Raw genomic sequence first — 14,280 nt, forward strand, 5'->3', positions numbered from 1 at the left:
GCCCCATGCTTACGAACGATAGCCATCATGGTGCGAAATACTATCGCTGTGACACTGTTGGTTTGGGACTGGGCAGATTGTTGGCCTACAGATATGTATGCGTCAGGGCCTGAATGTATCGTAGGCACTGGCTATCCCGACTCCTGCAAAGTTTGGCTCTGAAAGTAGGCAGCTTTCCTGTGCTGTTCCTCGCCGTAGCCCATGGAGTCATCGTTCCAACGCATCACGATGAAGGTTACATACCTCTTCTTCGTTGTTGAAACAAGACCCTTGCTTAGCACTTAACGTTGAAACCTAATTCTAGTATTACAAAAGTCGTTGGCGCAGATTCTCGTAGCTGTTTATCACCTCCCGTTTTCTCGAAGCATTCCAGAATTCTTGGCGCATTTCAGGTGGATCCCGAAAGAAAACCGCCAGCACAATGACTCCTACCAGACCCATAAGCTGCGAGTACATGCAGCTAAACATTACTCGAGAGAACAGGTCGCATCTCAGACTCATAGGCTATCGGGAAGAGACTGAGCGACAGCTTCTGAAAAGTGAAAGACCTTGCTCGCACGCATCACGTTCTCCATCACCACAGACGAATCTTCAGAAACATCAAAGAATCCACAGTCTGATACTAGGCGCTCGGCAAGTCGAAGACAACGGCAGTATCTCAGGACAAACATTCCCCTATCTACCCAAGGCGCCCTCCCTATTCAGAGATTATCTCGAAGATCAACCCGTGCAAACCGTCTACCGTCCGTCACCTCTACAGAATCTAGCCTTGACGAATTACTCATTGCGGACAGCCACACGAAGGGTTACAGTCCAGTACTCAACCAAGACAGGCGTCAAGCCACTCAGCATGCCTCACGCTGTTACTGGTGCCCAGACGGGCTTTCAAGCTCTGATACTATGTGGTCCAGGAATTGGCCTCAACACATTTACGAATACGCCACAGGAGTATCCCAAGGCTCTTGTGCCTATAGCAAACAGGCCAATGATCTGGTATGTACTGGACTGGTGCTATCGTATGGGAGTTACAGACATCACTGTCATCACTCCTCCAGCCGCTAAGGCACCCATTGAAGCGGCATTGGCGCAAAATCCAGATCTGACCACGTTGCCTTCACCAAAGCCCGATCTGTTAGCGCCTCAAGGCCTTGAGCCTGAAACACCGACGGCAGAGCTACTACGGTTACCCGAAGTACAAGACGTTATCAAGTCAGACTTCCTGCTACTACCATGCGATCTCATATGCGACATTCCTGGCGACACCTTCTTAGAATCATACTTGACCAGCATGGCCGGTATAGCTGGTACAGGTGCTGACTTCGAAGACAACTCCAGCCGCACTACGAAAAACAGGTTTGATCTAGGCGCAGAAGGCAGCGGCCGAAGGGGTGGTCTATCAATATGGTACAACACTGTAAACCGAGAAGAGAGCGTGAAGAAGGAGGAATGCGACTTTATGGGCACGGTCGCAGTGGACTCACATCACAAAGCGCCGCTACAAAAAGTATCAGATCTTCCAGACGGCAGACTTCGGAAGCTAGTATGGACAACGCCCATGTCAGAATTACTCGAAGAAGCAGAAGAAAACAAATCATGGAGAGTCAGACAATCACTCCTGCGGCGCTATGGTGCAGTCAAATGTATGACACAATACCGTGACTCGCACATATATTTCTTCCCCCACTGGATCAAGGAGTTCGCTATGCAAAACGAAGACTTCGAAAGTGTCAGCGAAGATCTCGTCGGCACATGGGCGAAAGCAGAATGGCGTAAACCCTCATACCGAGCAGAATTTGGAGCGAACAAAATCTTCAAACAACCAACCACAGCTCCCACCACCAGCGACGAAAGCCGAAACAGAACAGAGGCACCAATCGAAGAAGAAATCGACCTTCTCTCGCTCAGCAGCACGCAAATTACCCAACACATACCCAACGTTTCACAAACAAAGAAGCAAGAACCGATCCACTTCGCCTCCCGCGTGCAAGGCATCAATCCAGAAGACAGCATAATCTCAACTACAACCGACGACTCAGCCGACCAAAACAGCCAAGACGCATCCATCGACTCATCAATACCCCATCTCCCCCCAATCCTCTCCTACATCCTCCCCTCAACACCCACCGCCCCCCTCCTCCGCCGCGTCGACTCAACCCCCCTCCTCCTAACAATCAGCCTCCTCCTCGCCAAACTCCCCTCCCAATCCGAATCTTCCTCCCCTTTCGCCCACCAGCATAAACTCCACCCAACCTCCCAATGGCCCTCCGACATCCGCGTCAGCGTATCCACAGCCGACAGCCTAATCGCAAGCAACACGACGCTAAACCAACACTGCAGCGTCAAGCAGTCCTGTATCGGCAGTAATTGTGTTATTGGGGCTGGCGCACGCATCCAGGGGTGTGTGATTATGGATGGAGCGCAGATTGGGGAGAAGAGCGTGATTAGTGGGTGTGTGGTTGGGAAGAAGGCGGTGGTGGGCAAGGGTGTTACGTTGAAGGATTGTGAGGTGGCGGATGGGAAGGACATTGCTGCGGGCACTGAGGCGAAGAATGAGAAGTTTTTGGTTGGGGGTTTGGATGAGGATTTTGGGGGTGGGAGTGAGGATGGAGCGATGGAGGGGGAGGAGTAGAAGCGTGTGTTTTGCGGCAGAGTGTGGTTTGTAAGAATTACTTTGGGAAAGAGTGCTTCGGGATGGTTTATGGTGATGGGCCGCGCCTTTCGAGCTGAACACGGCTACGTGTCCACCAGGGAGCAGCGGAAACCGCACAGTCTATGCAAATTGCATGGGAATATTGCTTACATTTCTCTTGTTCATCAATGGCCGACTACACGGCTCCTGATACCTACTGCGCCACCGTTTCTTTCTTTCCAGATCAATGCCTTCTCTCACTCTCCAACGCCTCCACCTCATCCATAATCGAAAACTCCGCCGCAAGCCCCTCATTCCACTCCTCAACCTCAGAAAGCGGCGCCTTGTCCATACGAGTGTCCCTTCTCTGTTCTTGAGATCCTACATCCTCAATTTCAGATACCGGTGACCCCTGCATGTCTTTCACACCTCCCCGCTCGCCTTCCTTCTCACCAGGCCTTACAAGCCGATTCCGCCCCTCATCCCAAACCCAATCCCCACTCTTCCCACCCCGTTTCTCAACAACCCTCGCCCCCGAAATAACCATGCCCTTATCCACCGCCTTAAGCATATCATACAACGTCACACACCCCATCGTCGCAGCAGTAATAGCCTCCATTTCCACGCCCGTCTTCCCCTGACATTTGACGCTTGCTCTGACCGTCACGCCACCATACTTCGAATCCAGCATTGACACCTCCTCTCCATTCCGTGTTGTGCTCGAGCTAATGCTTTGTTCGGCCCCGCTGAACGGCGTGATATCGACGGTTATAGCTGTGATGTTTAGCGAGGGGTGAGCGAGGGGGATGAGGTCTGAGGTTTTCTTCGCGGCTTGGATGGCTGCGATGCGGGATACGGCGATGGCGTCGCCTTTGGCATTGGACTGGGAGGTGAGGGTTGTGTATGTTTGGGGGTGTGAGAAGAGGAGGGTTGAGACTGCGGTTGCGAGGCGGGTTGTGGGGGTTTTGTGGGAGATGTCGACCATGTGGGCGGCGCCTGTTGGGGTGAGGTGGGTTAGGGTGTTGGGCGTGGTGGTCGTGGAGGTGGGGTTCGGGTTGGTGTTGTGCTGTTTCGTGGGTTGGGAGTAATGCCTGATGGATCTGAAGGGGGAATGTGTTCTGTGGACACGGGATGTGCTGTAGACACGGGTTTGCTGGTTGAGAAGCGTGTTTGGCGGTAGTATATGGAGAGGTATAGCCGGATGTGGAGGGGCTTTTAGTACATTTCGCATGGGTGAAAGGTATGGCAGTGATGGTATCTTTGTGGACTGGAACTGTTTTGAGTTGAGTAGGCGTGTGGACGGAGCATCTACGGAACAGAAGTCAGCAACGAGCACAAGAGCAGATATGAAGAAATCTGAAACGCTGCCATATTTGAGTATGTAGATAGTCATCGCTCAATGATTGTTTGTAGATTCGTAGCGCTTTTCAACCAGTTCAGCCGCCGATAAGAATCATGGGACGATTCTTCATATTTTCAAGATCGCCGATACCAGCATGCTTTTCTTCCTTCCTCTTAACTGCCATGCCAATTACATCTAGGAGCTTCGTTTCGCGCTCAGAGACGCCAAAGGCACCTGTGCTACCCGGAAGGCCTTCCCTTCTATCTGACTCGAGTTGCCTAAGGGCTTCCATTGCTTCTAAGTCAAAAGGCTTACCTTCGTTAGACTCTCGCAATATATCTCTGAGCGAGACTTCAGTGTTTCCGAATAGACACACTTTCAGGTTGCCGTCGCTAGTGATGCGCAGTCGATTGCACGTTCCACAGAAGTTGTGGGTCATGCTGGTGATGAAGCCAATGCGGCCAGCAAATCCAGGAACCTTGTATGTTTTGGAGGTGTCGTTGACGTGGTCTTGCACACGGTGTACGTCTGGATACTTTGACCGTATCAGAGCCAACATCTCGTCGTACGACACCATCTTGTTCTCTGACCACTTATTTCCGTCGAAGGGCATATATTCGATGAAACGGACTTCTATATCCTTCTCTCTGCCCAGCTCGACAAATGGTATCACCTCGCGCTCGTTGAGACCCTTCATAACCACACAATTTATCTTCAATTTGATACCTGCACCAACCTTGTTCATCTCGAGGATGCGATTAATCGACTTCATGACCGCGTCATACCCATTTCGTCTCGTCATGATGGTAAACTGGAAAGGGTCGAGTGTGTCCAGGCTCAAATTGACTCCTGTTAGACCCGATTCAACCATCGAGTCGAGCTTGCGATGCAGTGATATGCCATTTGTGGTTATACACAGCTCTTTCAGACCATGGCTCCTCAGCTGGCCAATCTGCTGCATCAAGCTCACGATGTCTTTGCGCACTGTGGGCTCTCCGCCCGTCAAGCGAATCTTATTCACGCCCTGCTTCACGAACAGTTCGGACAAATATACGATCTCGGAGGTCGTCAGATTGTGCTCTGGCGGAGAAAGCTGGATGCCTTCCTCGGGCATGCAGTACAAGCACCGTAGATTGCATCTTTCTGTTACTGATATGCGCAGATAATTGTGCTCTCTCGAGTAGTTGTCCGTTAAAAAGGAGGAAAATGACTTCGGACTCGGGTCATTGCGCAGAGCGTCGATACGTCTGCGCTTTGGGCTGGGTTCCGGATCAGCTGGGATGGTATGTGGCCGCCATGAAGGCAGAGTAGGTCGTGTATCGTCGACCTCGTTCGGTGCTGCTGCAGTGGCGATTGTGCGGTGCGGATGCGAAAGCCGCTTTCCAGCCTGGAGCGCTTGAGGTCTTGCCTGGCGAAAGAGACTCGACATCACTTGTCTGTGGGCAATTTCTGCCATGTTGAGGAATAGGTCGAGTGCCAAAGCATTTCGGCCACCTCAGGTAAGATTTCTACGACAACGACGGGCCATCGACGATTGATAAGCGCTCGCCATGTCACTTATCCGTAAAAGCCATGAATTTGTTAGTAACGCTGCTGTATTCGGTCATCTCCAACAAAATCTCTGGGCCGGGACCCTGCGAAACGAGGGGATGTCCTCGAAGCGACGGTCATGTGGCTGGTGAGCTAGCACAGCCACAGCGAGGAAAGGGCATGAGAGGTTGGTCTGCACTGATGCTCCAAGAAGGGCAGAAGGTCTAGGCAATTGCTGTTCAGCTATCGAACACGCTTGAATGCGACAGACATTGAGACGTTGATGAGCTACCGCTAGGGTAATACCTCATGCTTGTGCGATGCAACATCAGATATCGGTCAGAGCCTGGGTTGGAGGTCCAAACTGCACTGCAGTGAAGGGTGTCCCAGGCACGGAGAAGCGACGTTGATCTACTCGAGCTCACACTCTATAGACAAAGGGCGGCTACCTACATCCAACTGCCCTCCCTAGATTCTGTCTGCATGATCGTGCGACAATGCACGGAGAAACTTACATTCCGCTTGTGGCCGTGCAGATGCGTGCTAGCCACCTTGTCAAACAACAGAGCAGCCAGCACCTCTCATCCGTCCAGACGACAACTCGGCTTCCTAGGCTGATACGATATGTCAACAAAGCCAAGCTCTTAACTGTGTGAAGCCATGAGCGCCGAGACTGCCGAGCATAAACATTTCTCCTTGTCTTCCCGGGATCCTAATGATGCTCTACGGCCGTGAGCTCCCACTCAGCGTACGACCGTAGACATGTTGCTTTGCTCCTGGAAGTATCAACTCTCTTAACAGATTTCCCTTCAGGAGGTTGTTGCTGGTCTCATGAAACAGCTGCAACAAATCTGCCGGCGGACGCACGTAGCCGAGTCGTACATGGATTTTCGTACAACGATACGAGGTGCTGTAGGAAACGTTTCCAACCACATCGTAGGCGTCATGTCCCGGAAACCTAGAGCACTGTTAAGTTTCAACAGCCTGTGTTGTTTACTGTAGAAGTCCTCCACGGCGGACCATATGGAACCTATCAGTATGGTGTAGTGACGACAACCGTTGGCTGACAATGAGCTGCTGTAGGTACTGTAGAATTATGAAACATACCCTGACGGTTGGAGCTGATTCACATATGCGCAACCTCATCGAATCGATTCTATCAGCCCTGTTTTGAGCATGGGACGCCTTCCAAGAGATGCCTCCGCTACAAGTTAGAGCCTGCAAGTTATCTCATCGTTGCTCCTCTCACAACTCAAGCGACAACATGCCCTCCTCGTTTTGCAGGAACTGATGCAGAAGGTTCCGAGCGAAAATGTTACTGCATTTAGCAACAAATACAAGTGGCTGATGGCAGCATGAAAGCTTAGCCGCAGGGCCCGATTGAGACTGATTCCAGTCTTCGTACGAGAACTTGCATAAAGCCGATGCCGCGACCAAGGCCAGAGAGGTTGAAACGTTACGCGGCCTGGCCAGGGATGGCGAGGCAACAGCGAATCTGAGTGGCAGAGAGTTTAGACACAGCCTTAACTGTCTGCAGCTTGGCCGGGCTTCCGGCTATGGTGAACGATCGGCACTCGGATTCCTTCCCAGATTTGCTGTCGAGGTTGTGAGGCAGTCCACAGTCGGTACCAAGGGCCGCCGTGCTGCGCTAAGTCTTCCTTCTCCTTGACATGCTCCTTCCTCCTCTGCCGACTTCTGTTTCACGCCTTCCCGCACCTCATTTTCACCACAACGACGCTCTTTGATTCACAGTCACTATCACGAACAGCTAATCTTCGAAAGTCACCGAAGTTCAAGACTCACCACAAAGCGAAAACGAAAGGAGGACCAAACGAGAAGGGCGGGCTATTTTAGGCAACGACCAAACTTGTGCACCGAGTTGCAGACCAGGCCACGCTTATTCCTGGTACTGGTACCCGTTGATTCGTAACCACCACTCACTATGTCCCATCAAATGAGCACCCCCTTCGATACAGATCTGGATGCATTCCTAAACTACGACCAGAACGACCAGACACCGATGTCTTCCTCCTCAGACGTGAAGCCTATACCCGCTCTGCTGCATCAAGGCTCAGATTTCTCATCAACCTTCTCAGGACCGAGCTACCAATATGACTCTCACCGACAACAGACTGGTCTGCCTATGGGAGGATACGCGAACACATTGGCGGTGAACCAAGCGACTGGCCTACATTACAGACCGGGGAACAATTTCATTGTACCGACTGAGACTCTGAATATTCCCCTCAGCAATCTCGACGACTTTGACTTCAATCGACCTCAATTCGATCAAGCAGATATGGATTTCGAGAACGACTCTCCTGCCGACGTCCCTTCCATGTTTTACGGTGCTGATGGGCAGAGCAACGTGTCGCCTGCAAGCCAGATCCCACCTAGAATTTACCCTGGCATGCATACGCAACAGGCCAATCAAGCAAAGATACAACAAGTGCAGAAGCAGCAAGAGATGATGCGACAACAACAGCAGAGACAACTGCCTGCTGGTCAACAACCTCTGCCAACCGGTACACCTACCGCACAAAAGGCTGTTCCTGCTGCTAAGGATCCCCACGTGGAGGAAAGCATCTCGAGACTGCTCAATCGTATGCGTCAAAGCAGTAGTGCCTCCGCGGATGATGACGATGCGGACTCTCCTGGCGGGTCCAACATGCCACGCATCAAGCGAGACGAAGACGAGATGGATGATGATGAACGCCTTCTCAACAGCGAAGAAGGTAAGAAGCTCTCAAGCAAGGAACGTCGCCAGCTTCGCAACAAGGTCTCCGCTCGTGCGTTCAGGTCACGGAGAAAGGGTAAGCTCTGAAAACATCGAGGTTGTTGTTGAACATTAGCTAACGTATACACAGAATACATCACACAACTCGAAGCTGAAGTTGCTCAGAAGGCCCAAGAATCGAACGAGCTTCGCGTCCAGAACAGACAACTCATGGAAGAGAATACCCGCCTCACTGATCTTACCAGGATGCTGCTTTCATCTCAAGCTTTTTCAGGGTTTTTGTCGGAGCTGAGCAATTCTGGTGTCACGAATACCATGCAGCAACAAAGCTCTCAGCAGCAGCAACAGGGACAGCAACAGCAGCAGACCTCCAAGCAGTCCCAACCTCAACAGCAGCAACAGCCTCAACAAGCACGAAAGGATGTTCCTAGTCATGAAGCTGCTCGACAGATGCAGATGCAGAACCAAAACAACCAGATGCAGGTTGGCATGACCCTGATTCCGGATACACCGATCGACATGTCAGTTTTCGATGGTCACACCTCATGGAACAACATGGTTCCCTCCAGCGATTATCAGGTCTTCGCCGTGACGGAATTGCCAGAGCCACCTAAGCTTGACTTGTCAAGCATAACTGAAAAGTCCTCTGAAATCAAGCCTATTCGCTCGAGCAAGAAGGACTTGCCAGTTGTTTCGTCGATACCTACGCCGCCGTCACCGATTAAGAGTTACTCACCTGTCGACCAGTCCGATGACCTCTACGCTGAAGATTCTACTGTCCCGGTCAGCTTGCCCACAACCCTATATACTACTTTGAGCAAAGCGGCTGTCTCTTCGGATATACTATCATCTGTATCTCCATCAACGGGCTCATGGTCAGACCTGCAACAACTATGTGAAGAAATGGATGAGACCTGTGATAGGATATCACAGTTCACGTGCTAGGGGACCCCGGATATAAAAATGGTTACTTTTCAGCCAAGTGATTTGCTTGAAGGCTTTCACATATCACTTCATCAGTGATGTGTTCGACAACACGGTATATAGCTATATTGAATAAGAGGATATGATACCAGTCAACATCTTGAGTACTTCTCATGACCATGGGCTTCTAACTGATTCGTGTTCCCTTCCCATCATGCCATGTCCGCTTCTATCCTGCCTGATCTCTTACCTTATGGAGAGACGCTCGCGACAATCACATGACATGTCATCACAGTAAGAACACCCCTTCCCGGATACTACTTGGTCCCCTCTGTATCTCAGACCCACGCCGAAGCCGAAGTTGAACCAGAATTGGGGCTCGAATCACCCATCCCTCTCATGCATTGCATGTCATGCCATGCCTGTGGTCGCTTTATACATCATGTACGGTACGGATAGAGTACATCGTAGTGGCTGGATCCTACCTGCCTGGAGTTCGAAATCCCTCGTACATGAGTACCTAGGGGGGTACCGGTAATCCAGCTTAGGTAACCCCACTGCAGTTTGACCATCGAGTGGTATTGCACGCTGTGCTGTCGTTGTGGTCTTGAGAAGCGTGGATGTCTCTACTGTATATATAGTGGCGATAGGCTGTCAATATGCCTTATGTCGGGATATGGGTGACGCTGAGATGACTTTTATTTTTATGGATTGTGTCCCGATGGTCAGCGTGCTCACCTGCAGAAACATCCAGCGCATTGTGCGATCGGATTTGCTATATCTACTTGCCTACCTAAGTAGATAGATACCTATAATGCAAGCTCCCAGCTAACACTCACAGCTATGCGGTGATGTCCGGTGCGCAACTGCTCTTCACGGGGCTGGAATCGTGGATGTCCGATCGCTGGGGGCCGAAGCCCGGGCATGAGCACAGGATTTTGGGGAGATGTGGCACGGACTTGATACCAAGGGCATTCAATGTTGAGAAGGAGCACTCTTTAGTATCCATGTTGAGTATCTTAATATAAAGGTGTAGCAATAGGTCTGGTTCATTGCAGTGATGGGGGTGGTTGAAGTTGCTGCGTAGGTTGGACATGGGGATATCGAGTAATTTTATACAGTTTCAACAACCGGAGCGGTTGGGTCGAGATAGTTACTTCCGGTTACCCTACTCCTTTGAGGACTTGTAGGATACCCCTGCTTCTCACCTAGTACGAGCCACCAATCGTCTCGTGCAGGAGAATGATCATGCGATTTGATACAGAGTGAATGGGTGTAGTGTAGAGGTGATGGTACAGTACCTTCGACCAGATCATTCGTCATTGGAGCACCTCACATGACACCGAGGAACGAGAAACCAAGTCCAAAATCATTGTCATACTGTCCGCTCGAGGTCGAAGTCATGTAGATATCTATACATACTGTTACAAGGCTGTCTGTTCCGTCGTTGTGCTTTCCTTTCCTTCAAAATCGTCGAGTTCCAGCTTTAATGTGTTGATACATTGGCATCACTTCTGTCCCATTCCAACCCATTAGCATTACCGTAGCATTACTACACCAATTCCATCGCGTATGCATACATGCATATCGTTCCTCTGCCTTCCTTTTGTGTAACCAAACGCCAACGCTCATGCCTGCCTACCCGTCTTTTAATGCTTACTCAATGCAACACATTCCCCTGCGTCTCCCAAAAACCCTGCGGCATACTCGGCAACCTTGGAATACTTATCCTCGGGAATCCACCCCCACCGCTCTCTCGCTTCGAATGCCGCGAGGGTGTCGGCGGCGTAGAGGTCGGTGAACCTGGACCTGCCTGCTTCGCGTTCGCAAGTGCTCTTTCCCTCGCATTTTCGAATGTGGTTAGGCTATCGTCTAGGCCGGATTGAAGCTGAGTGTTGGCTTCTTGTTCGCTTTTGCTGTCGGCGTCTGTGCGTGGCTGTGTTTGCGTTGTGTCTTCCTCGCTGCCCCTCCGTGAGCCTTCGGGCGGTGTAGAGAAGCCGGGCGTCTCGTTTTCTTTGTTCGATTCTTCGGTCTTGGTAGCTGCGACCAGGACCGGCGCAGGGCTTTCCTGCCGCACAGTAACAGGGCTAACCTTGTTACTCGGCACAAAAGCGGGAACAACACCACCCGCTAGCCTAGCCCAGAACAGCCGCTCGCGCAACCTGATGATCTCCTCCCAGGCTTCATGTTCATCCTGCAGATCAGCGATTTTGACAACTCCATCGCGAACCATGCGGACGTAGCCGATGATGTCACCCACAGCCCTGACCTTCTCTAGACATAACTTGCAGACCGCCCATTTGTTCGCTCCTTCGCCTTCGCGCGTCCTCATGGCGTGTGTGCGAGGATTTTGACCTTCTTTTCTGTTCTCGCCGCATATGGAGCAGGATGTGTATTTCCCGTAGAGCTTCAGTGAGGATTCAGGGATTGGCTCGACGATTAGGGTGCTGTCTGATACTGCGGCGAGGATACTCCGCCTCTGAAGCCACGAGATTTGTGGGGAGAGATCGAGACGCAAGGTCGGCTCGATGTCTTCAACCATTATGCGTTTGAAGAAGCGGGTGTCTTTGAGTGGTTGGGGTCCTTTTTGATCCGGTGCTGGGGAGAAGGAACCTGGCAGACCGGGTGAGGCTGCGAGCTTTGAGTTGTTGGCTGAGTTGGAGAGGTTTGGACTCGAGGAGTTGTTTTGGGAGAGAGCACCGAGACCGAGGCCGCTTAGTCCTCCGTAGGAACCTGAGCCTGCTCTTGATGGCGCGTGCGAGGGTGTGTGGGAGCGTGGATTCGAGTTTGCGAGCATGAGTTTGAAGTCATCGTAGCTTGGGATGTCCGTACGGCACATCGGTTTTATGAGGTGCGTGAGTTGTGTTGATGGACTTGGAACGATCACTGGGTGGTCCGGTGTTATTGGTGACAGGTTCATTGCTTCTAGTAGTCGCGCTAGATTCTCATCTTTCGGCACCTGTGGGCTTGCGGGCGTGACACCTGGTGAGTCCATGCCTGCCAGCTCTTTGCGGTGTTCTGAGCCGATATCCTGCATTAAGAGTTTCAGCTCTGTTAGCTGCTCGGTTTGCGAAGCTATCACGGCCTCGCCATCTTTTATCTGATCACGTAGCTGCTGGTTCTTCTTCTCTGTTGCAGCTTTCTGCTCATTTGCTGTCGCGACCATCTTGTTTGCTTCCTCGAACAATGAAGCTGACAGGTTCTCCATCTCAATCTGTAAAGACCTCTTTTCTTGTGATAGCCTTCCATTCTGCCTGTTGGTCTCTTCCATGTCGGCATTCACCTTCTCATACTGCTTCTCAACCGACTCTTTTGTCATAAGCTCCTTGCTCGTTATGCGCGATTCGTACTCCCTAACCTTTGCCTCCAGTTGTGCAGTCCTTCTATTCGCAGCTTCAAGTTCATGTCGCGCTTCTGCTAGGCTATCGTCCAGTCTCTGCTGATGATTGATGGCGCTGATCAACTTGTCGCTAAGCACGGCCACTTCATCTTTCGACTCGCCATTTCGTGATGAAGACGACGTCCGCGACAAATCAGAAGTGCTTGCCATCCTAGGATCTCGAATAGTATGAAATGCGCTTTCTGCTTCTTTAGCATCCGCAGCTTGCTTCGCAGCCAGAGTCCGCAACGAGTTTGTCGATTTCGCTTTCATGACTGGAGGCTTGGGTTGAGACATGTCTGAAGGACCGTAGGATACCGAGCGAGAAGGAGGAGTCGGAGGTGGTAGGGACTGGCCTAGGAAGGCGCCATTGTAGGCGGCGAAGTACATACAGTGATCGAGTCACTGTCGGGCGGACAGGCCGCCAGTCAAGAAGTGAAGTGTGACAGGTCAGCAGCACTTTAGGACTCGAGGGTCTCGTGTAGGAGGTCGGTCATGCACTCCAGACTGGACTTGTGGCAGCTGCTTTGGCAATCGAGGTCGTTCGGGCGAATCGGAAACGGAGGAGTCGTGGTTCGGAACACAATGAACACGTTGTGAGCATAGGATGAGTTGTCACGCGAAGAAACGAACGGTGCTAGCCTGTAACGTTAGCAAATGGTGCAGGTGGAGGATATTAGAGAAATTGAAGCAAGGACGACCGTGGTAGAACTGAATTTCCGAATCTCATAACCACGAGTTGTCGATGATCACTTGTTGAACCATTGTTGGTATGATTCGCTCCGGCTGACAGATAGCCGTCGGCGCCGTTAATGCGCCTAGCACGAAGCTTAGGCCACATGGGCTAAAATCTCAACCAGTCACAGGTAAGATACAGGCGATAGAGACATCTTCGGCACCTGGAATGATTTCCGGGTCGGCTTATACACATTATTCCATAAGCTTGTTGTTTTCGACACCTCCAGGCTGTATCCTGTATTGTGTTAATAAGCAGAAAACTGTGTTGATAACATGGCTGGTGTGAGACCGCTTATGTGGTACTCGATTGTGTAACACTGGAACGAAACCAATTTTACATTAGTCGCCGACTCCAGGCAGCAAACGCTGAACAGTTCAGGCAGTTCGGGGGCACTCCGCATGTGACGCAGGCGCCATCAACCGCCGCAGTAGTACCCCACTAAACACATGTCTGTTTCTCAAAGTTTTGCAAGCCGGGTCTCGTGAGTTGCTCCTAAGTCACACCAGGGATACAACATGGCGGACGACGAGCTAGCTCAGGTAAGTCGCGTTTATGCTCAACAAATGCCTATGCTGACGCTCGAAGATCCGAGCAGCGCGCCTAGCGCAACTAAAGCAACAAGGCGGAGGTCAATCAAGTGGTGGTGGTGGAGGTGGTGAAGGAGGAGGAGAGGACGACCAACGCAAGCAACAAGAAGAACAAAAAGCCTCGATACTGAACCAGATCCTCGAGCCCGCCGCAGCAGATAGACTAGGAAGGATACGGATGGTCAAGGCATCACGTGCTGAAGATGTCGAGAACCGGCTGATCATGCTTGCGAGGTCTGGTCAGTTGAGGGCGAAGGTTACCGAGGATCAGCTGAAGCAGATGCTGGCGTCATTGACGGAGCATGAAGAGCAGTCTGGGAAGAGTTTGAAGGCGCCGAAGGTGATGCGGAGGACGGATTGGGATGATGAAGACGACTTGGACGACTTGTTGAATGATGTCTGAGAGTGCAGGT

At 51.4% G+C, this 14,280-nt stretch overlaps 6 protein-coding genes across 6 annotated transcripts; 3 read left to right on the plus strand and 3 right to left on the minus strand.

Annotated features, from left to right (window-relative positions):
* Positions 1–421: 421 nt before the first annotated feature.
* GCD1 (Translation initiation factor eIF-2B subunit gamma) lies at positions 422–2,629 on the plus strand (the record flags this gene model as incomplete). The annotated part of the gene is made up of 1 exon (XM_064870752.1): positions 422–2,629. One exon carries the CDS (start codon positions 422–424, stop codon positions 2,627–2,629), a length of 2,208 nt encoding a protein of 735 aa, XP_064733205.1.
* A 244-nt stretch (positions 2,630–2,873) lies between these two features.
* PMZ80_002320 (uncharacterized protein) lies at positions 2,874–3,860 on the minus strand (the record flags this gene model as incomplete). The annotated part of the gene is made up of 1 exon (XM_064870753.1): positions 2,874–3,860. One exon carries the CDS (start codon positions 3,858–3,860, stop codon positions 2,874–2,876), a length of 987 nt encoding a protein of 328 aa, XP_064733206.1.
* Positions 3,861–4,065: 205 nt separating this feature from the next.
* On the minus strand, positions 4,066–5,427 carry PMZ80_002321 (uncharacterized protein; the record flags this gene model as incomplete). The annotated part of the gene is made up of 1 exon (XM_064870754.1): positions 4,066–5,427. One exon carries the CDS (start codon positions 5,425–5,427, stop codon positions 4,066–4,068), a length of 1,362 nt encoding a protein of 453 aa, XP_064733207.1.
* A 2,016-nt stretch (positions 5,428–7,443) lies between these two features.
* PMZ80_002322 (uncharacterized protein) lies at positions 7,444–9,183 on the plus strand (the record flags this gene model as incomplete). The annotated part of the gene is made up of 2 exons (XM_064870755.1): positions 7,444–8,314; positions 8,369–9,183. 2 exons carry the CDS (start codon positions 7,444–7,446, stop codon positions 9,181–9,183), a joined length of 1,686 nt encoding a protein of 561 aa, XP_064733208.1.
* Positions 9,184–10,822: 1,639 nt separating this feature from the next.
* SEC2 (rab guanine nucleotide exchange factor S2) lies at positions 10,823–12,931 on the minus strand (the record flags this gene model as incomplete). Its single annotated transcript, XM_064870756.1, has 1 exon — positions 10,823–12,931. One exon carries the CDS (start codon positions 12,929–12,931, stop codon positions 10,823–10,825), a length of 2,109 nt encoding a protein of 702 aa, XP_064733209.1.
* An 864-nt stretch (positions 12,932–13,795) lies between these two features.
* PMZ80_002324 (uncharacterized protein) lies at positions 13,796–14,270 on the plus strand (the record flags this gene model as incomplete). Its single annotated transcript, XM_064870757.1, has 2 exons — positions 13,796–13,819; positions 13,866–14,270. The coding sequence occupies 2 exons, from the start codon at positions 13,796–13,798 to the stop codon at positions 14,268–14,270; spliced, it is 429 nt and encodes a 142-aa protein (XP_064733210.1).
* Between the last annotated feature and the right edge of the window lie 10 nt (positions 14,271–14,280).

Source organism: Knufia obscura, assembly GCF_036327395.1.
Source record: "Knufia obscura strain CCFEE 5817 isolate CBS 148926 chromosome Unknown scaffold_2, whole genome shotgun sequence".
Lineage (NCBI taxonomy): Eukaryota > Fungi > Ascomycota > Eurotiomycetes > Chaetothyriales > Trichomeriaceae > Knufia > Knufia obscura.